Raw genomic sequence first — 23,390 nt, forward strand, 5'->3', positions numbered from 1 at the left:
AACTTTTATTTGTTTTCATGTGACATTTGAAGCCAGAAAAGACGCACCCATTAAAAAGCTTAGTGGGGTTTTTTTTTAATATGAAAATATGCTTCTTTTCTCCTATTTCAGTGTTTCACAGAGTGAAAAGGAATCATATTTAAAAATTGAGTCCAAGGATGAGTTATTTTTATTTTTCATTCCTTTTCTTTTTTCTTGTTTTAGTTTTATGATAGTATTACAAAAATTCTGTTATAAAATGATGTTAATTTTAGTTTTAGTGGGCCATATAGCTTGGAAACAGCAATATATAAGATTAAAAAAATCGTTACAAATAATGTTGTTACTTAAAGTGGGAGTTGGCTTTGTCTCTAACCCTCTTAAGATGTTCTCAGGGGTTGAAGAGGTATTTATATGTATGAATTATACTCTTTGGGCCTCAATTCTTCAACTAGAGAAGTGGAGATGTCAAGCTGAGTGACTTCTTGCAGAACTCCACTATATTTACACAAACTCTCAGCTGGCTATTAAAAAAATAATCTGATTTGATGGAAAGAAAACAAGCCCATACCATTAAAATTCATATACTTGTAATACTTGGTGAGTCTTTCTGTAATCTTCTGCCTGTTTGCATTTGAAGAACTTTCTTTGGAATCATAACTTCTGCTCACTGGAATTTTCAAGGGGTGTTTGGAGTATGTGCAAGGGTAGGAACACCAGCTTTCTTGGTGTTCAGTGACAGAACTGTTCAGTGACAAGCTGGAAGTTGAGGCTAAGGTGCTCACCCTAACGTAATCGCACTGCCCTGCAGCTGACCTTCGAGAGAAGCTGGGCAGCGCTGGGATAGGAGAGGCATTCATGCCGGTTGCCACTGAAACCCCAGACTCTCCGAGTAAGCCCACATCACACATTGCAGAATCATATCGCCCTTGGCGGGTGTTCCCCAGACACTGGGCATAACGGGGAGTAATCGGAAACCTCCGTCCTTCACGTCTCCTGGCAACCAGTTGAAATCCATTAAGACCCTTGGAATTTTGGATTTAGCTGTTGTCCTGTTGTCTTTTTTTTTTTTTTAAGTAACTATGATCCTATAAACAAACGTCCGCCCTACTAGAGCTCAGGAAGGATTTAATTGCTGTGAAGCGCTAAATCTAAATTTCCAGTGTGTGTGTGGATTACCTGTTTGTTGGAATTACATTTTATATAGATGCTGCTTTTGCTACTGGTTGGCAGCTCTAAATTAGTTCTCCTAGGAGTTAGAAGCTCCTACTTTAGGATTTAGGCAAAAACGGTGCATAATCTGAAATCTAAATGACCAAGAGGCTGAGAAGTTACCCATAATTACAGTTATGATGCCAGAAAGAGCGATAAGGAGAGTCGTTAAGAGCGAAGAGAGCTGATGCCAAAAGTTGCCACATCTCCGGAAACCTCAATTTGCCTTTTTCTCTGTCACAAATCAGAGCGAGGGCGCTTTAGGGCCTTAACGTTAAAAAAAAAAAAAAAAAAAAAAAAGCGCCTGGGCGGTGGCACCGGGGTTAAGATGTAAGCTTCTGCCGAGAGAGGGCGTACGTTTAAGACTAATAGAAATTTGTGGACTGGGACGCCCAGTCAAATGAAAGAACATTTTAAAACATTTTTCAATTTATGTTAATTTGCGGGACTTAAGTGTTAGAATTCTCTCGTGCAATGCAGCACGTTCACAGTGCAAATGACTTCGGTGTGTTAAGGCGTACAGAGGGTCCAGTTCCTTTTTGACCTGCCTAGCTGCGTGGCGAACTCCTTGCGATGCTCCTCCGTTTCCACCGCGTCTCTACTGCCGTAGTGGCCGTGACCAGTGAATAGACTGGGTCTAGGAAGCAGGACCTTCCTTGGCATCGCTAGCCTCCAGCCTAGTGCCTAGCGCACTCGGGAGAAGAAGCGGATGGATCTCCACGAGCTCGGTCTGGCAGAGTGCGTTCGTCCCCACTCAGGTGATCTTCCAGGAAGCAGAGCGAAGAGACAGTCCCTTTATTTAGTTACCTGGTTTAACAACAAAGCCTGGAGAACGTCTCGGCGATGCATTTCAAGCTTAGTGCCATCTCCAGGAGCCGAATCATTTGCTCGCTCTCGGGAGCAACAAGTTTCGCTTTCTTGCTCTCGGTGCGTTGGCCGAGGGTCTGCAGGCGGAAACATAGTGACCGACACCGACACCGCTACGACTCCCAGAGTGAACCTGCGCGGCTCAGAGGGAGGGGGCTGGCGGAGTCGGGAAAGGAAAGGTGAGGGTAACGCCCGGGTCGGCTGGGCACGTCGGTCCCTCAAATGAGCCTTCTGCATTGGGACCTTGCTCCTAGTTTTCTGACCTTTCTCCAGGCGAACAGGAAGGTCAGGTGCCCGACCGGGATAGGCTCACCAGGGAGGAATGTGCACGGATCATTAAAGAGGTGAGAGCAAAGGGGACCTACGACTTTTGCACCAAAACTATCAATTTCGAGAACCACTCCCTCCTTCCAATCCTGTCGTCCGCCCCCCCCCCCAGTTTGTGTTTGTGTGTGTGTGTGTGTGTGTGTGTGTGTGTGCGCGCGCGCATTTCTTTACTTTCAAACACATTTCCTCTTTTAAAGCCTGGAGCTGGAGAGAGCGTGGCCAGGGAAAGGCGGGGATCGGAGAGGCGCGCGGATCTGTAGGGGCTGCTGCGGGTGCAGACGTGGGCGGATGAGGGTTTAAGGAACCGGCTTAAGGCCGGCCAGGAGTGAGGGTTAGGGAAGAGGGGAGCGGCGGGCAAGGAAGGGGTGCGGGGAGGAGCCCTGATGTAAGAATGTTAATGACAGGCTCCCCCAGCCCAGCCCCCACCTTTCCCCACCCCCACCCACCCCACCCCCTGGAAATACAAGTCCGTCCTTGGCTCGCCTTGTGTGGTAACACGCACAGCCGCTGCCACGCTATTTAAACGCGGGCTATGGATCCAGGAACCGGCGCGAATCAATGAGATCAAACGCGAAGGAGATGCACCGTCAATTACAAGCACTTGGACAAGTCTAACTTTTTTTTTCTTTTACAAATACGCTTTCAAAAGCAACCTTAGCAACGCCCATATAAGAAGCCACCTCTAAGCAAATAGCATATGTATAAAGGGAGGGCGAATATATATATATATTTATAATAAGTATATATGTATATTACAGACGCACAGGTTTACACTCGGTGAACTTTTTCTTTTTTTAAAAAAACTAGTGACATTGAAGAGAAGGACTGTTCCTCTCTATCTTTTGGCGCGTTAGTGAAAGGGGTATTCTGTTTTCTTAGATCGCCCAAGGGGGCGCAGGGACCTCAGAAAGAAGAGTGGGGAAGAAAGAGGAAGGGTGGGTGGGGGGCAGAGGGTGAGTCGGCGGCGAAGGCGACCGCTTTCTTGCGGCACGATGCCGTCCCTGCTGGTGCTCACTTTCTCCGCGTGCGTCCTGCTCGGCTGGGCGTTGCTGGCTGGCGGCGCGGGTGGCGGCGGGGGCATGGGCCTAGGCAGCGGGCGCCGGGAAAGAGAGGCGCTGCCTCCTCAGAAGATCGAGGTGCTGGTGCTGTTGCCCCAGGACGACTCGTACTTGTTCTCACTGGCTCGGGTGCGGCCGGCCATCGAGTATGCTCTGCGCAGCGTGGAGGGCAACGGGACCGGGAGACGGCTTCTGCCGCCCGGCACTAGCTTCCAGGTGGCCTACGAGGACTCGGATTGCGGTAACCGCGCACTCTTCAGTCTAGTGGACCGCGTGGCGGCTGCACGAGGCGCCAAACCCGACCTCATCTTGGGGCCTGTTTGCGAGTACGCTGCAGCACCGGTGGCCCGACTTGCGTCGCACTGGGATCTGCCCATGTTGTCGGCCGGAGCACTGGCCGCGGGCTTCCAACACAAGGAAACTGAGTACTCGCACCTCACGCGCGTCGCGCCTGCCTACGCCAAAATGGGCGAGATGATGCTAGCCTTGTTCCGCCACCACCATTGGAGCCGCGCTGCGCTCGTCTACAGCGATGACAAACTGGAACGGAACTGTTACTTTACCCTTGAGGGTGTTCACGAGGTTTTCCAGGAGGAGGGTTTGCATACGTCTGCCTACAATTTCGACGAAACCAAAGATTTGGACCTGGACGACATCGTGCGCTACATCCAGGCCAGTGAGCGAGGTGAGCAGGAGCGCGTCCCGGACCCCTGGTCCTAACCCATCCTCTCTCCGCGACTCTCCTTACACACCGGTCCTGTCCTCTGCAGACCTCACTGTTCCCTGTGGCGCTAAGGATCCCGGGAGGGTGTGCGCGGGGACTTGCCAGGTGTGAGCTGTTTGGCAGCGATCTTTGAGGATCGCCCATCGCTGTGGAGGGGTGTACTTAGAGGGTCCTGGGGAGATGGAAAGGTCTGGGCAAGGAGAAAGCCGTCTTCTGAGGGTCCATGTCTGACAGGTGCTGTCAAACCACTCGGGGTTTTTCTTCCCAGCTCCCTCTTTGCCAGCGCAGGGTTGGCGATTAGAGGCGCACCACCAGTGCCCTGCTTCAGGGTCTGAAGCATGCCAAGGCCGAAAGAAGTTGTTATCCTCTCCATTGCTGTTGTGCGCTCTCGCTTAGTGGCAGCGTCCTGGGACGCTGTGCAGCTGCGCGCTGCCACTTGGCTCACGCCCGGGCCTCTTGATTTTCCTAGCTGCGCTTTCCCAGACCCCAGGCGTCTTTTAAAAGTCTCATTGTGTCGCTCTGTCATTCCTTCCATGACCCCTCTAGTCCCTTACAAACAAGTTTCTGTGGTTTCTACTAAAAAATGCTTCGTAGTGTTTGGAGTCGGGCAACACTCATTTTCCCCGGGGCTTTCGTCATCACAATCTCTAGAGCGCCCAGAACTAGACTTTGCGGGAGCGCTCTCGGAAAGCGGCCATTGAATCTCCTTTCCACCTGCCTCCACTCAGCGCCAAATTTTCTCGGCGGGTCTCTAGGGGGTTTGGAATAATACCCAAACTGGATAAAGTGCTCAAGACTGGAAATGGTGGCTATGGCTGCAGCGAGTATGGTCGAGGAAAGGTAATAGCGGAAGCCCCTATTGCGGCCCATTTTACTGCAGGTAGACTGCGAGGAGGGGGGTTGGTGGTGAGATCCCAGCATAGTGCAGTTTCCTCCTCCATAGTAGAGGGGTTGGCGTGAACTGCACTCAGGGAATCCCGCCTCCGATTTCCTTCAGTGCGCACGCGCCTGGAGTGCCTGGAGTGAAACCCAGCAAAACTCTTCGCAACCCCTGTGCCACCGAGGGGAGCAGGGTTGAGCCATGCGCAGGGTTTGTCTACATCTTGGTACGGACTGGCATCTGAGCTTTGGCCATAGGGGCCAGCACAACCTGAGGCTGGGAACCTCAGAAGCAGGTGAGAGTAGGCAGAGATTACATTGAGGATGAAGCTGTAGCCATCCCGCTTTCCATCTTGGCCTCGGACTTGAATGAACACACCCTTTAGATCGAAGGGGCAGGAGGTGTTGACAGTAGGGTGCCTGGCATGTTTTGAGCATTCGAACTCCAGGCTGTCTGCGCCGAATCCCTGCCAGCTAAGCAGGCGGGGCGCGGGCTCTGCTGATTGTGAAAAAGAGCATTTGTGTTCAACAGCTGCGGACTCGCCACGCTTGGCCTGGGAACCCACATCTGTTTCTCTCCGCCCTTTCGGTCCCCGGGTTGCCGCAGCCTCCTTGCAGATCTCGGACTGCTATAGACCCTGGAACCTGCTTCTTCAGCTCTCAGTTTTCCAGGGCCAGGAACTAGAAGTTGGAGACTTAGGGCTGGTTGGGGTTGGGGGTGTGTCTCTCTATCGGCGAGATCCGTGGTTTGCAAGCGCGTGTGTGCTGCCTTTGCTGGACTGGTTCCAGTGGGCAGTCAGAGACCTCAGCGCATGTGGCGTGGGATACAAGGCAGAGTGGATCTGTTTGCCCAAGTGAGGGTAGATCTCAGCCAGGGACCTCTCAACCTCACATGAGTTGCTGAGGCCCTGGCACAGGGAGGGCTGTAGTCCCGTGGTGGGCCTGGGGGGGCTGGTGGCCTCAGGCTTTAGAGGATTTGGGCTGCCTTGTGTTGCTACTGCGCGCTCCCTCCCCCCTTTTTGTGTTATATAGACATATATATATATATATATGTCTATATTACACATTATATAAAATTTATATACGTACTATATATATCTCAAAGCCTCATAGATATTACCAAGTCTCTGCTGTTTTTTTTCCTTCTAGATTTGAATTTAGCGATGAAAGTTTGCTGGGCTCAGGTTTATACCTTACAGGTGATAAAGTTATGATTTTTATGATTCTTACTTTAAAATATATTTCCAACAAGGACCTGACATATATTCGGAAATATGAAATAAAATAGTTTCTTTCCTAAACCATTTTCCCTACCTTCCAAATTCCTTGCTCTCAGGAGAGAAAGTTGCTTGATAATAAAGATCTCAGGGGATCTTCTACAAACACATTCAGTTATTACTTTACAGTTAATGTGTTAAATAGGGGGTTCAGTTTCAGTGGAGTCTGTAGCTCAGCCACTCACTGCCTGGTGAATCTTGGGCTGCTATTGAACTCTGTACCTGGGACTCTTTAGGTAAAACTGGGTTAGGGAGAGTGCCTGGTCTTTGGGATGATGGGAGGAACTAACTCCTGGAATGTGCTGAAACAGTGCCAGACCCATAGTAAGGGCTCAATAAATGTGGTTTTATCATAATGGTTGTTACTTTATATATGTGACGATAAGCGCCTTAACTGAGAAGGGAAGGTCCTGCCATGGGAGAAAACCCTGGGTTGAGAAGCAGATGCTTGGGGATCTGGTGTCTTAACTTACCAGCTTGGGTTTACCTGTGCAAGGCACTGTGCAGGAGCTTCCTACCCTGAGGCACAGGGACTCTGGTGAGAATTAGGCCTCTTCAAACTGATGTTTGGTGGTTCTGATTTGTGCATAGGCTCTTTTTTTTTTTTTTTTTAGAAATAATGGTTTTTATTTAAAATAGATTCACTTGTACACCTGACTACTACCTTCAATATTCCACGCTTAATGGTAGATTTATTTTAAAAAAGATAGAATGGACTAATTTTTTCAAGCAATGAAAGTCAGTCATTGTTTTGTTTATACACCTTAAAAGTATACTTTTAAGGTGTAACTGACAGTATTTCTGCCTTTGAAAATTCCTTATTAAGCATTATGAACTAGAGTATTCTCTAGAGTTCCTTTGCCCCTTCTTTTGTTGAGAACATTTAGCACTTGTTTTTGTGCTATGCTTGACTTCATGTTTAAATCCAAATGAATATTTTAATCTCTTAAATGGCACTCTCAATGGCACTATACAATGGCATTATCCCAAATAATCATATGACTATTTTTTTTTACTATAGATTGTATTAAATCCATAAACACTAAAAGACTTCAGTTATTTTTTCATCTTAGGGAGTTACTAAATGTAAGTCAATAATTTAAAACCATTTTTCCTCTCATGTCTTTAGCTTATGTCACCAACATACACATGACTGAGCATACATTTTTAAAATAATGGTCTTTATTTAAAACGGACTCACATATGCATATGAGCACTGCCCTCAATATTTCACACTTACATGATAGATAATAAGCTATATCCCCAACTGATAGATTTATCTTTAAAAAGACAGAGTTAGAATTAAGTCATCTTTTTCAAGCAATTAAAGCCAGGAGTTTTTCATTTATATTCCTTATAAAATACAGTACTCAGAGTATTCTACACACAAGATTTTTTTAAATGAAAAATTGGAGTTTTATTATTTTAGTTATTAATATGTCATCAAACTGGGCCTAGGTAATAGCTGTAGAGATAATAGTAATTAATCAATACAGGAATCATCCATTTTTAATAGTCTCGGGTAAATGAGTGGTAAATGATAAAGTGGTTGATCAGAATTTCTAAATAATGCACTATAAGTGTAAAATAACTTACACAGAATAACATGGAAAAAGAGAAGCACTGTAGGCTGCAATGCAGATTCCAGACCTTCAGAGAAGGTAGCGCTTTGTGAACAACAAAAAAGAAGATATATCTCATTTTTGCAAACAATATCCATTGCTATTAACTGTAGAAAACAGCCAGAGAAAACTTTTTTTTGAAAAAAAATAGATTTTAATTTAGCAAAAATAATTATAAGCCACATAATTTAAAATCAGAAAATTATACAAACCTGATTAAGAAAACTTTCATTGCTTTCTACTCCCCATTTCTGACTTTCCAGAGGCAATCATTTTTAGCTAATGTAGCTTTCTTGTAGTCATTTGTCTTTATATCTCTAAATAACAGATTATTTTATGGAAGATGATGATCAAGGTCGCTTCTACTGTCTGTTAACCACATACACATTTTCCTTTTAACATGGACCTGTCAAAATTTTGTTTAGCTCAGTATTCAGTATCAATATTATTATTTTCTTCTAAATACTGTTCACAGTCAAGACATGCAGGTTACTAGGATGACACTATCTTTCTTGCTCTGCTTTCAGGCTTAGGGTAAAAATTAAAAACAAAAACAAAAACAAAAACAACCTTTTTTTTTTGTTTGTTTTCTTAGTTTCCTATGGACTTAGAATTAAACCATTACAAAATTATCTGTTTTAAGCTCCTGAGCTGCTTCAGTGTGGTAGTGTTTGAGCTATACTTCATAGTTGTCATTCTGCGTCGTTCCTTTAATATCTTCCTAGGTCTCTAGTCACCTCTATTTTTGAGCTAGGTCCTAGTGCTCCTGTTTTTTGCTTCAAGCCCTTGTTTGGGGGAAGCATATCATCTAGGAACTTTCTGAGAAAGAATGAATGAGAATTTTCAGACTTGTCACAAATGGAAATTTCTTCATCTTGCCTTTAAACATGATTGTAGAATTCTAGGTTGGAAATAATTTTCTCCCAACATTTGACAACATGCTCTGTTGTCTTCTAAATCCTGATGTTACTATTAGGAAGCTTGAATAGATTCAGATTCTGGAAGTAATCTTATCTTTTTTCCCCCCTCTGCTGAAAAGTTCTAGAATCTTCTCTTTGCTCCCAGTGTTTTAACATTTCATTAGGATGTGCATTAATACCAGTATTTTGCCTTATTACTCTTGGTAGGCCGATTCTTTCCAGAAACTCTTGTCTTGTAATTCTTGGAAAATTTCTCAAATTATTTCTTTGATGAGTGTTTATTTGTGATGTGTGTGATGTGTGTATGTGTGTATATATTATGTATGTACCGAGCCACATCTCCTTCTTTGAAGATTTTTATCCCCACTGCTTTTCTCTTTCTAGATTTTTTTTTCTTATTTGGATTGATTTTCTATTTTTATGATTTTTTCCTATATACCACCTGATTTATCTTTAAATTTTTATTTTTCATGGTTGGAGGGTTTTCAGATTTTTATTTTTGCATTTCTTCCAAAATTACTATTGAGTTTGGGTTTTTCATTTGTTTTATCACACTTTTGGCTTGCAGGATGTGGTACACTTTGTCTTGCCTCCATGCAGTAACATCTATCTCTTTTTCCCTTCCAAATTTAGAATTAAAAGGAACATAGGTGCAGAAATCAGATGGAGAATATGAAAATGTCCTGTTTATTATTACTTAAATGTATTGGAGAATGTGGATTTAGATCTGATGCTAAAAGGGCCTGCTTACCAGTACTTCCTCCCCAAATTAGGCAGAGACATCTACCAAATCACAGCCAGTGCTTTGAAGCTGTAATTTCCCTCTCCAGGAGCAGTAACCCATAAAGGGTACTCTCTGTTAGTAGACATATCTCAAAGGGGAAGAAAGAGGACAGGGCCTGGAGCGCCCAGTGTTTTCTTTCAGACTCACCAAACATACAATCTCTCCTTTTCCTCTTGCTGGGAAATGTTACTGATGCTGGTGGGTAGTATATTTCTCTGGAATTTTCTAGGCACTTCTCATACTTCTCTGCATACTTTCCAAATCTGTTTATGCCACTTGTGCTTATTACTTAATTTAATTAGTTATTGTATAAACTGATTAGACATGAATAGGAAGAGAAAGCTATTTCAATGAAAACTATTTAAAACCTTTTGATAAACTGTATAAAGACAAGTTCCTAAAAATACTTGCTGTTTACTTAGGCATGAATAAGACAATTGAAGGAGATCAGAGAGCATCATAAAAATTTGGGATTCTGCATTCTGACTGCTTTGCTAGAGTCATTAAATACTTGCTTCAACTTGCACTGAAACTTGATGATAATGTATGTTATGGATTTGGTTTATTCAAGAGAGACATTGAGCTGCCCGTGAACTTGGGAATTAGGGGTTCCTTTTGAGAGTAAATCACAAGGTTAACACAAAATGGTAAGATTGAAAATAATCAAAGTCTGCATAGTTAGATAAATGCTATGTTATAACACTTTTGCTCAGACTAAGTGGGTACTAACATTTAAAGAAAGAATGTGCCCATCAGAAGGCTTGGGGTAGTGTTGATGGGGAGAGAGGAAGAGATGGGCCAGGAGTTTAAAGATAGGAGAAGAAGCCACAGAAGCCAGTGTTGGGCAGAACACACCCATGACCTGGGGAAGCGTGTGCTCTGGCCCTGAGACATAGTCTGTTCAGTCCTAGGCAGGTGTAGCTCTTATGTGGGTGTTTAAGGTTATCAGTGACTCATGCCTTTGGATGCCTGAATCCTTCAAATGATCTTTTTAATTCTAATTCCATCCTCACTGGCATCTTACTGCTCATCATTTGCCCCCTCCCCCACCCCGTTGGCATGCTCAAGGTACAGGGCAAGTTGACCCAAATATATTCATGGCCATTCAGGTCTCCATGAAACTTAAGTAATCTGCAGCCATAAATATCTGATGTAGGTTATTGGAAATCTGCCCCTAAGCAATGACATTACTCTCTATGTAATGGCAGAATCAGGTTTTGCACATGGGAACTGAGAAATACACCCTAGACTACAAGTAATTGATTAAAAAATGATAAGGACTGTCTAGTAGGCAGCCAGATAGAGCTTCCTGGCTCCTTTCGGGAGACGCTTATTCCTGGAATCCATATTCTTCAAACTTGTCTGGCCTTACCTCCTAGCTGGCTATTTTGTGGGACATCTTGACTGTTTTTTTTTTTTTTTTAAGTGAAAGGGCCAGATTTGAATGAGAGCTAAAACAAGGTTCTGTCATAGTGAATAATTAGGAGTTTCTTTGAGAGCTTCCCCACTGAGATATCATGACATTTGTTTATCCCAAATGCATATAACTGTATTTCCAAGCATAAGCAATACCTGCTCCCATCGTTATAGGTCTATTAGCAGTTTTACACTGTTTTAAAAACTTGTTCTCTAAAGCTTTTATCCCATGCACGAAGCCCTTCTGTAATACGAAATGACAGAATCAAGACCTAACCCTCTTGAGTTAATGTGCAGTAAATGAAATATCAGCAAGAGCCCAGCCCTCCATGCAGGTTGCCAAAGCTGCTCAGGCATAGCCTTTCAGCACCCCTGCTTTGACCAAGCACATAAACATCTTGGAGGTCTGTCATGCATCGTGATAACATGGTTTACAAAAACCAGGTCTCTGTGGGTCTCTTCTCTGCACAGTGTGTATGCAGCAAATACATGGTTGCGGAGTCTGAGACCATCAGAAGTGACCAAATTGGACAACAGCCAAGTCCTCACTTTACTTCAGCTGGTGTCCCTCTTAGGTGTCAGGCAACAATCATCTGGAGCTGCTTAAAGCCTCTCAAATCCCATAGCTTGGCTATAAACTGAGAGGACATGAAAAGGGAACATGGGAATCTTGTTAACTATTTCCTCTGTGTTGAGACAACCTGAAAATAATGTTTTAAAATACAGACAGTAAAATGTGTATGGAACTCACTGCATCTTCTGATATGCCAGAAAAAATGTTCTTTCTATAGCCACTGAGTTTTCTTTTTAAGGGAAATGCATTTGCCATGCTATTAAGTATGAAAAGCAGTTAGTACTTTTTCTTAGTTTATAATGGGAAAATCTAGTGATTTACTTAATGTATTACTTAGGAAAAAACCCTTTCATTTTGAGATACTAGAATTGAACCCAGAGCCTTGCACATACGGGTAAGGCAAGCACTCTGCCATGGAGCTACATCCCCATCCCTTTTTTAAATTTAATTTTGAGACAGGTCTCACTGAATTATTCAGGCTGGCCTTGAACTTGTTATTCTCTTATCTCAGCTTCTGGAGTAACTGGGATTACAGGTGTGTACTACCATGCTTAATGGAAAAATCCCTTTATTTTGAAATAGTTGTGCACTTTTGGAAAATCTAAAGAACTTTTATACAGCCTTCTCCCAGATTTTCACCAATTGTAAATATTAACATTTTGCTTTTTCAATACAAATCTGTTCCCTCCCTTCCCTTCCTCTTTTCTGTTTACACACACACACACACACACACACACACACACAGAGAGAGAGAGAGAGAGAGAGAGAGAGAGAGAGAGAGAGAGAGAGAATATGTATTTTTATAAGTACAGGATTGTTTTTCCTCTTTGCCCTCCCTTTTTGTAGCCCTCCCTCCTCCTTCTCCTCTGCTTTCCAGTACTGGGGATAGAATTCAGGTCCTCACACTTGCTAGGGAAGTGCCCTACTGCTGAGTTAAATCCCCAGCCCACAATCATTGTTTCTTTTGATTTTTCCCCCAGGGCCAAGGACTGAACTCAGGGCTTTGTGCATGCCAGGCACTTTGCCACTGAGCTACATCCCCAACCCCATCATTGTTTCTTTACTCCTAAATATTTAAGGGTATGTTTCCTAAGAATAAGGAGGAGTCATGAAAAGTGATAATGCAGTTCTATTATCTAGTTCACAGGAGTTAGTCAAATTTCACCAGCTGTTTAAACAATGCCCCCCTCCCCTTTTTACATATATATACTTAAGGTCCAGAGTCCAATTAAGTATCATACATTGCCATGTTTTATATTGGGAGTTGCCTGGCTCCAAAGACTGAGTTCCTCATTCCCCCCCCCCCCACCAGAAGAGCCGTCCAATGGTGAGCCCTGTTGGCTCACATGATCCTTACCCACTAATCAGACTAGCCCTGCTGGCTCACATGATCCTTACCCACCAATCAGACTAGCCCTGCTGACTCACATGATCGTTACCTACCAATCAGAAAGCACCCCATGCCAACTGTCAAACTGTTCAACCATTAAACTGTCATAACTGTCAAACCACCCCTGGCTCTATAAATATGCAGAGCTGTTCCTCAATAAAAGGGCATTTTTCGTTCTTTCATTTTCTAAGTCTCTTCCAGTCTAGAATGTGTCCTCAAGCTGTCTTTGTTTTTCATGAAGTTGACCATTTTAAAGAGCCCAGGTGAGTTATTCCACAGTCTGTCCCCAGCTGGGTTTGCGGCTGCTTCCTCTTGCCTACTGGCTGTGTTCTGTCAGGAGGCTGGTGAGCCTTCTTTTCCTCAGTTGGTGATGTTGTCTCACTTGTTTATGGTGGTTTCTGCTAGATCCCCCTCAATAAAGTTACTATGTTTTTGATTTTTAAATACAACCTTATTCTATGGGAAGACTAGAAAACACTAAAGATTATGATTGCAAATCTTTGATTTAGAAAAATTTCATTTATTCATCTTTAAAAGTTTATCAAGTATTTATTATAGAAGCTGGGCATGCATAAATGGATACATTTTAATTCAACAAATATTACACTATTTTCTATAACAGTGTTAGCGTCAAAGGGATAAATATTAAGTGAAATAGTTTAAATGATTTATTGTTCCTTTAATTTGAAGCTACAAATATTAAGAAAATATAAAGAAGCATTCCTCCTTATAATTTCTTTCAGTGATTTTTTATTAATTTCCATAAAGTTACCATTTTTCCCTTTGTGAATATAGTAGTCTCCTCTTTATCTGTGGTTTTGCTGTCTGAGGTTTCAGTTGCCTGTATTGAATTGTGGTCTGCAAATATTAAATGAAAAATTCTAAAAATAAACAATTCAAGGGGTTTTAAACACTTTTGTTATAGTATATTATTATAATTGTTCTATTTTATTATTAGTTGTTGTTGTTAGTCTCTTACTCTGCCTAATTTACAAATTAAGCTCTATCATAGGTATTTTCTTATAGGAAGAAATATGATATATATAGGGGTTGGCATCATCCACAGTTCCAGGCATCTGGTGGGTCCTTGGAACATTTCCCCTGCAGAGAAAGGGAACTACTGTAGAAAGTACTTTATGTGAGGAGATGCTTCAGGACCCTTTAACTACCCTGTCCCATGTCCAGCACTCCAGACTGGTTTTGCATGCTTACTGTCTGCTGTGTTGGGTGTCTCACATTTGTTGTTTGTTTCTCTCCCCAGTGGTGATCATGTGTGCGAGCGGTGACACCATCCGGAGTATCATGCTGGCAGCACACAGACATGGCATGACCAGTGGAGACTACGCTTTCTTCAACATTGAACTCTTCAACAGTTCTTCCTATGGTAACTCCACTTCCAGCTTCCCCCATAGTGCCAATAATGTTACTATGCCAAGGTGTCAAAGAGGGATTGGAAGGAAAAGTCAGACATTTGAGTTATACCCATAGAAGTGATTTCTGTAAATATGATTTTGGAAATTTGTGATTTGGAACACTTCTATAACATATCATAAATTCTCAAGCTTTTCTTCTTAAAGAACTCAATGAGAGCAAAATTAAACAGTGTACCTGTGGTGTCAGGGGGTCAGCATAGCTCTATCTCAGACTCCAAATGATCATAAATGCAGCCCCAAACACCCATTGCCCAATACTTTTCCAATTGCAGGTTGCTGCTGTGATGATGGACTAACAGAATAATTTTAATGAAATTTGGGTAGAAGTTTAAATTGAATGAATGCATTGGAACATAACATGATAGAATAGAACAAGGTGTATCACACAGTGTATGTATTGCTTCATAAAACTCTTATTTTAGTACTGTAAATGTGTGTGCTTATATTTATGCACAGTTCACATATGCTTGTAAAAGGTCACAATGGGAAAGTAACAATTACTGAACATTGAAGTAAAAATGTGAAAGCCACTGCTCCAAGCCCCTCTTTCTTCCAAGTTACTATGCTTTAAACCTCTCCTATGTGGAATTTGGGGAGCCATCAACATAGAGATTTGAAAACATTTAATTCCTTATAATGGATCTGGGCAATTCCCAGGGTCCCTGTGATGAAGGCTGTTTACACCCATGATCACGGGTATATTTCCCGCTCCCTCCCACCCTCCAGATGTGGTAAGGCTCTCGGAAATAGATATGAAGGCTACCAAGTATTTTCTCAAGTCTGAACACTGGCTGCTCAAAGCTGAGAAGTTCTGGGGGAATAGTAAGTGTGCAGATCCCACATATGGCATGTTTATATTGAGCTCCACTTTTGAATTCTTGCCGATGATATGTGATTAGACAGGATCTAAACCTTAAAACATACACCCTAGTTTCCTGCCTTGCTGTCCTGGCTTACTTAAGCAATAGACCATTGTGTATATATAGATACTATAACACATTTCTCATGGGGATAAAGAAAAGTCGATGAAACAAAAGTAGACACTGTTTTCTGCCATGGATAAAACAGGAGATTTAAGGCTTGCAAGATCAACTTGCTATCTTGCCCTCATGCCTGCCAGGATGATCTTTTCCTTTCTTCTTTCCAAAAATGGAGTGTTGCTTTCAATTCTTGACCTAACATCAGAATGTCTTTACATTATTGGTTGCACTTTGAGTTTTTAATTTTTTTTTTAGTTGTAGATAGACACAATATCTTTATTTATTTTTAGTGGTGCTGAGGATGGAACCCAGTGCCTCACACGTGGAAGGCAAGCACTCTTCCACTGAGCTACAGTCCTAGCTTTGAGTTTTTTGACACTGTGGTTGAAGCTGATGAAAATGAAAAGCATTTATTCTAAGTTTTGCAAGATGGCCACTGGCAAATATAGAATTTAGAGGCAATGCATATTAATGCATATGGGTGCACATTATATATGAAGAAGTGCATTTACAATGCACATTCACATACATTGTGCATTTAATACTTAATGCAACATGATGCTGCTGTTACTTTCAACTACAGATAAGACTGTATTATTTTTCCCTACTAATTGTAATACATAAATATTGTAGAAAATTTGGAAAACATAGGAAAAACACAGGGAAGAAGACATAGTTATAATTATACCACTTAGATAAAAGTACATTGTAATTTTTACAAGTATGCACACCCTGCTTTATAAATGCACACATATACATATACATTTATTTTATAAAATATTTTTTAATAAAATGATTATATCACTAACAGTATGGCTACATAGTATTTTATAATATTGACATGCTTTCTTTAATCAGTCTCTTATTTTTCAGTATTTATGTTGTTTCTAGCTTTTTGTTGTTGAGAACTGTTCCACATTGAGTACTTTGTGTGCACACATGCATTCACTCACATATTTATGTGTATATATTTTCTGTAAGAGAAATTTATAGAAAAATTGCTGACTCAAAAGTTATGTGAATTTAAGTTTTGACAAGTATTGCTCAGTTGTCCTGTGAAGAGGTTTACCAGTTTATACTTTTGCATAGAGAAGTATGAGATTATCTGTTTTTATTATTCTTGTCAACATTGTATAATCTTTCTTTCAAATTATTTTATTTATTTGAATTTCTTATTATATTCATAAGCAAAGATATGCAGTTTTCTTTTTTCAACATAAATATTTTAAATAATTTTAAATTTTAATAATATAAAGTTAATCACTTTAATGTGAACAGTTTTGTGACTCTTACTACATTGACGCTGTGGTTCAACTACCACCTTTTAATCTTTAAAAAAATATTAATTTAAATCAAATGAATTAACATTTGTCACATTATGTTATTTTTATGGTGATACTTTTGAAACTTACTCTTAGTTATTTTGAAACGTGTTTCCCTCTGTGACACTTTTGTTGAGTTTATTTTTGGGTATTTATGGTTTTGGTTGTTCTTATAATCATGATCTTTTCTGTTACATTTTGTACTATAGTTATATAGAAAAACCTATGAGTTCTTATTAATTTTTTAAGAATTCCACTTATTGAATCCTGTGTTCTAATTGCTTCTGTGTCATTATCACTTTACAGTAGCAGCATTTCCTCTTTTAATAGTTGAACATCTTTTTTTCTTATTCTTATTACATTGGCAAGATCCTAAAAAGTGATATTATATAACAGTGGTGATACTTAAGTTTCTGACCTCTTGTCTTGAAGTAGATGTTAAAGTATTCTTTTATACTTTAAAGTATGTGAATTGTGGGCTGAGGTTGTGGCTCAGCAGTGGAGCGCTTGCCTGGCACATGCAAGGCCCTGGGTTCGATCTCAACCCCACATAAAAATAAATAAAATAAAGATATTGTGTCTAAATACAACTAAAAAATAAATATATTTTAAAAAAGTATATGACTTGTGATTTTAAAAATAAGAGTTGAATGTTGATTTTATCAAATGCGTTTGCCCCATATTTTTAGTAAATTTCATAATAGTAAGCTATCATAACATTCTTAGAAGTAAGTGTACTGCATTATGATGGTATTTTGAGATGTATTTAAGGTTTTAGTATTTTATTTGGATTTTGAATTTGTATTCATGGGTGAGGTTAGATAGTAGTTTTCTTCCTTAAGATGATATTGCTAGATTTGAATGTGAGGTTTGCATTAACTTTATAGAACTAATTTGGACATGTTCTCATTTTAAATGCTCTGGAACAGTAAATATATACCATAGGTACATCCCTTGAAATATGAAAACAATTCAACTCTGTATTTGGAGTTCACTTCTGCTAGAGGTAATTGTTGGACAACTTTTTACAAAAATCTTTTTATTTTAGAATGATTTTAAACTTATAGAAAACTTGCAAAAATAATATAGAGAGTTCATGTATATGTTTTACCAAACTTCCTCTAATGTTAATAACTAAACCAATTATCAACTAAGACAATTAACATTTTTAGAGTACTACTAACTAAACTTCAGGCTGTATTTGAAATTTACCACCTTTCTTCCTAATGTTCATGTTCTGTTCCATATTCTGATCTAGTGATATAGTTGGGTCATATGGTGGTCCCATGCCCAGTGTTTTGAGAACCTGATTTTTGCTGTAGTTGTACTAATTTACAATTCTACCAACAGTGTTCCTTTTTTCTTCACATCCTCTTCAGAATTTATTATTGTTTGTATTCTTGATGGCTGCCGTTCTGATTGGTGTGAGTTGAAAACTCAGTGTAGTTTTGATTTGTATTTCCCTACTTTCTATTGCTGTTGAATATTTTTTTCATGTATTTGTTGGCCATTTGAATTTCTTCTTTTGATAAATATCTGTTTAGTTTATTTCCCATTTACTTATCAGTTTGTTTATTTATTTATTTATTTTGGTGTTCAGTTTTTTTGAGTTCTTTATATATTCTGGATATTAATCCTCTGTCAGAAGAACATTAGCATTTTTCTCCCATTCTTAATTGTTTCCTTTACTCTGAAGGAGCTTTTAAATTTGATGCCATCCCATTTATTAATTCTTGGCATTGTTTCTTGAACCTTAGTATTCCTCTTGAGAAAATTATTGCTTATGCCTATGTGTTGAGTATTAATCTTACATTTTTTTTCTAGGAATTACATAGTTTCTGGGCTAATTCCTAGCTCTTGATTCATTTTGAATTGGCTTTTGTGCAGAGTGAGAGATAAGGAAATAGACTCATTCTTCTACATATGGATAACCATTTTTTTCTAGCACCATGTGTTAAAAAGGCTGTCTTTTCTCCAGTGTATGTTTTTGGCTCCTTAGTATTGTATCAGATGACTGTGTTCCTGGGATTTTTCTCCAAGTCTTCTAATATGTACTTCTAATATGTACCAGTATATATTGATCCTATTTTATCGATTTTGCCTAATTATTTTCTTTCTTCTATTTGTTTTGGAATTGGTTTGCTCTTGTTTTTCTAGGGTCTTGAAATGCATCATTATATTTTTTATTTGGGATCTTTTTGATTTTCTTATGATTGCATTGAGCTCGTATATTGCTTGGTAGTATGACTATTTTAATGATGTTCTGCCTATCTTTGAACAAGGATATCCTGTGTTGTCTTCAATTTGTTTCTTCAGTGTGCTATAATTTTCATTGTAAAGGTATTTCACCTCCTTCGTAGATTTATTCCTTGGTATTTTTTTTAGGCTTTTGTGAATGGGATTGTTTTCTTGATTTATTTCTCAGCAGATTCATTATTGGTATATAAGAAATATATTGATTTTTGTATGTTGATTTTGTAAGTTGCTACTTTGGTGAATTTGTTTATTAGCTCTAGCAGTCTTCTGGTGGAGCTTTTTGGATGTTCTAAATATAAGATCATATCATCTGCAAACAGGGATAATTTAACTTCTTCCTTTCTTATTTTTATCCCTTTTCCTTTTTTTTTTTCTCTTGCCTAATTGCTCTGGTTAGAGTTTCTGGTACTGTATTGATAGGAGTGGTGAGAAGTAGACATCCTTGTCTTGTCCCAGATTTTAAAGGAAATACTTTCAGTTTTTCCCCATGTACTATAATGTTGGCTTTCAGTTTGTCATATGTAGCCTTTATGATATTGAGGTGGGTTCCTTCTATCCCTAGTTTCTTCAGTGTTTTTTTCATGAATGAGTGCTGATTTTTGTCAGAGGCTTTCCTGCATTTATTGAGATGACTGTGATTTTTGTCCTTAACTCAATATTTAAGTGGTGAATTACATTTATTGATTTTCAAATGCTGAGCCATGCTTGCAATTCTGGGATAAAACCAACCTGGTCGCCCTGTACAATATTCTTAATGTGGTGTTGTTATGGTTTGGATGTGAGGTGTCCTCCAAAACTTATGTGAGACAATGCAACAAGTTTCAGAGGAGAAATGATTGGGTTGTGAGAGTCTAAACCCAATCAGTGATTTAATCCCCTGGTAGGATTAACTGAGTGATAACTGAAGTGGTAGGGTGTGGCTGCAGGAGGTGGGTATTCGGGTGTGGCTTTGGATATATATTTGTTGTTGAATATGATTTGCTAATGTCTTATGAAGAATTTTTGAATCTAAGTTCATTAGGGATATTGATCTGTAGTTTTTTTTTCCTTGATGTACCTTATCTGGTTTTGGTATGAGGAGGATACTGGATTCATAGAATGAGTTTGGAAGTGTTCCATCTTTATATTTTATGAAATAATTGAGGAACATTGGGATTAATGCTTTTTGCAAGGGAGATAGAACTTGGCTCAGAATCTATCTGGTCCTGGCCTTTTCATGTTGGAAGACTTATTATTACTGCTTTTATCTCATGGATTGCCATTGGTCTGTTTACATTTTCTGTGTTCTTTCAGTTCTATTTTGGCAAGTCAGATGAGTCTAGAAATGTATCCACATTTTCTAGGTTTTCCAATTTATTGGAGTATAAGTTTTCAAAATAGTCCCTAATGATCCTCTGCATTTCTGTGATATCCATGGTGGTATCCCCTTTCTCATGTCTAGTTTTGTTAGTTTAGGTCTTTTCTCTTTTTCTTCTGGTTACTTTGACTAAGGGTTTATCAATCTTATTTATCGTTTCAAAGAACCAACTCTTTGTTTCATTGATCCTTTGTATTTTTTATTCTCTATTTTTATCGATTTTGCCTAATTATTTTCTTTCTTCTATTTGTTTTGGAATTGGTTTACTCCTTTTCTAGGGTCTTGAAATGCATCATTATATTTTTTTATTTGGGATCTTTTTGATTTTCTTATGTAGGTGCTCATAGCTGTAAACTTTCCTCTTAAAACCACTTTCATAGTGTCCAGAGGTTTTGTTATGTTGTATTGTTATCCTTGTTTGAGTCTAAAAATTGTTTAAAACTAATTTCTTCTGTCACCCATTCATTCAGAATTGTATTGTTTAGTGTCCATGTGTTTATATGTTTTCTGCAGGGTCTTATACTGGGGTCTGCCTGGGTCTTCAGTTTGAATAGTGTCAGTTTTTGTAATGAGGTGCACCAGCGTTTGAGGCATCAGTATTTATGATTCTATCTCTTCTTGTTGGATTGTTCCCTTTACCAATATGACTTTCTTTGTCTCTTTGGACTAATTTTAGCTTGAAGTCTACTTTCTCAGATATGACAGTAACTATTCCTGTTTGTCTTCAGACTCCATTTGTACAGTGTATCCATTTCCATCCTTTAATGTTCAGCCTGTGGCTGTCTTTGCCTGTAAGGTGAGTCTTTATAAACAACACATAGTTGGATCTTCTTTATAAATTCATTCTACCAGCCTATGTCTTTTGGTTGAAGATTTGAGACCATTTGCATACAATGTTATTATAGAGAGATGTTTATTAATTCCTGCCATTTTGATTTTTTATTTTGATTCTGTTTCTCATTTGCTTACTTTTCAAATAAGATTTATTCATTTGTGAGTTCTGGGGTTTTTTTGGGTAGCGTTTCTTTTTTTTTTTTAAGTATTTTCTTTAGTGCCATCTTAGTAGTCATGAATTCTTTAATGCATTTATCCAACCTGTATCTTTTAATTGAAGAATTAAGACCATTTACATTCAGGTTATTATTGAAAGGTTTATACTTGTTCTTGTTATTTTGTTGATTTTCTTTGGGTTGTTTTGAATATTCTGTGTTCATTGCTCATTGTTTTTTCACTTTAGACATTTGAAGGTTTACTATATTGGTAATATTTGATTCTTTTTATTTCTTATTTGCATGTCTACTCATCTAGTAAGATTTATTCTTTCCTGTGCTCTTGTGATTGTTAATCTTTCTTCCTCTTCTGGGTGTAGTATTCCCTTAAGTATCTTCTGTAATGCTGGTCTAGTGGTCATTAATTCCTTAAGTTTATGATTATCTTGGAAGGTTTGTACTTCTCCTTCAATATGAAGTTTAGCCTTGATAGTCATAGTAATCTTGATTGGCATTTATTTTCTTTCAGGACCTGAAATACGTCATTCCATGCCCTCCTGGCCTTTAGAGTTTCTACTGAGAAATCTGCTGAAAGGTTTGCCTTTCAATCTAGATTGGCACTTCTCAGTAGCAGCTTTTAATATTCTTTCTTTGTTCTGTATTTTTGACGATTTATAATGTGAAGCAGAGAGGTTCTTTTCTGATCATGTCTGTTTGGGGTTCTAAATACATCCTGTACCTGGGGATTCATGTCTTTTGTAAAATGTGGAAAATTTTCTGCTGTTATTTCCCTGAATAGGTTTTTAATTCCCTTAGCATGTATCTCTTCTCCCTTCAGTACGACAGTTATTCAGATGTTTAGTCTTTTAATGGTGTTTCAGAGTTTTTCTATGTTATCTTCAATCTTTTCTTATTTTTTCTTTGTATTTGAATTGCAACTATTTTGGCAGAGTTTCCTTCAAACTCTGATGTTCTTTCTTTTGCTTTTTCCTGGTCTGTTGTTAGACTTTCAACTGAGATTATTAACTGACTTATCGTACTTTTCATTTCTAAGATTTCTACTTGGTTTCTTTTAAAAAATTTTATCTCTTTATTGAAGTGCTCATCCAAAATCTCTTTATTGACATGCTCATTCACATCTTTCTTAATACATTCAGCTTTTTATTTGTACTCTCTTGGATTTCACTGAACTTTAAAAAAAATATTTTTTTGAATTATTTGTCCAGCATTGCATCTACTTTGATATCTTTGACATCCATTATCAGAGTTATGAACTTTAGGGGTTTCATATTGTTTTGCTTTTTCTAATTTCTAGTGGTTCTATGTTGAGATTTGCACATCTTTTATGATGAATATTTCTTTCACTTTTATGTTAGAGTTTGTTTTAGTAAATAGCCTTATCTTTATGATGTGTCCTGGGATATTGGTTTGCTGTGTTGAGTTTAATTTTAATTCAGAGTGTACTTTTCCTCTGGTTTCTTTGACTGTGATTAGTGGATTTTGAGAAAGTATTAATAAAAATTTTCCTTTGTTAAAATGTGCTAATAGAATTTCCCATCTTATGCTGACCAGATCTTTTCTCCATGTCTTCTTAGGCTGTGTACCCCTTGCTTAGAGCAAAACCTCGGGATTATTCACCCCCTCTTCTTTCCTTTGTGGTGCTCCTCAGGTGACTAGCAAGAGTGATTTGTGGCTGTAGTCAGTCATAGGGAAGAACACAGAGCTCCCTAGAAACAATTCTCTCCAGAGCATTTGGGTTATGCACTAAGAGCAGGATAGAAGTTGATGCTGTGGCTTATCATGGAGCTAGTGCAGAATGCAGATAACCCCAAAGTGCTCTGGAACTATGCTCTCAGAGGAAAGGGGGAACACCAGTCTTGTGACATGCCCCCTCACCACATGTCTCTCAGGGCATAACCTCTCTCTGCCCACAGGGACACAGAGGCAGGGGAATGCTACAGAGTGAGGTTATGGAGTTTCAAAGACCTGTGCTGTTGGGGGGATGTCGGTAATTTCTGAGTGAT

General features: G+C 39.4%; 1 protein-coding gene across 5 annotated transcripts in view; it reads left to right on the plus strand.

Annotated features, from left to right (window-relative positions):
- The first annotated feature begins 1,622 nt into the window (after positions 1-1,622).
- The window catches only part of NPR3 (natriuretic peptide receptor 3), a 69,836-nt gene continuing 48,068 nt past the window's right edge, over positions 1,623-23,390 (plus strand). Inside the window, exons 1-2 of one of the 5 annotated variants that reach the window (XM_081301343.1) lie at positions 1,623-2,237; positions 14,291-14,413. In XM_081301343.1, the coding sequence (XP_081157469.1) occupies positions 1,901-2,237; positions 14,291-14,413 (460 nt within the window). In that variant the 5' untranslated portion in view covers positions 1,623-1,900. Of the gene's footprint in view, positions 2,403-2,601; positions 4,129-5,186; positions 5,343-14,290; positions 14,414-23,390 lie in introns of those variants that run through there. The other 4 variants (XM_081301345.1, XM_081301342.1, XM_081301341.1 and 1 more) reach the window with 4 other exon arrangements.

The sequence above is a fragment of the Spermophilus citellus genome, assembly GCF_964194105.1.
Source record: "Spermophilus citellus genome assembly, chromosome: 1".
Lineage (NCBI taxonomy): Eukaryota > Metazoa > Chordata > Mammalia > Rodentia > Sciuridae > Spermophilus > Spermophilus citellus.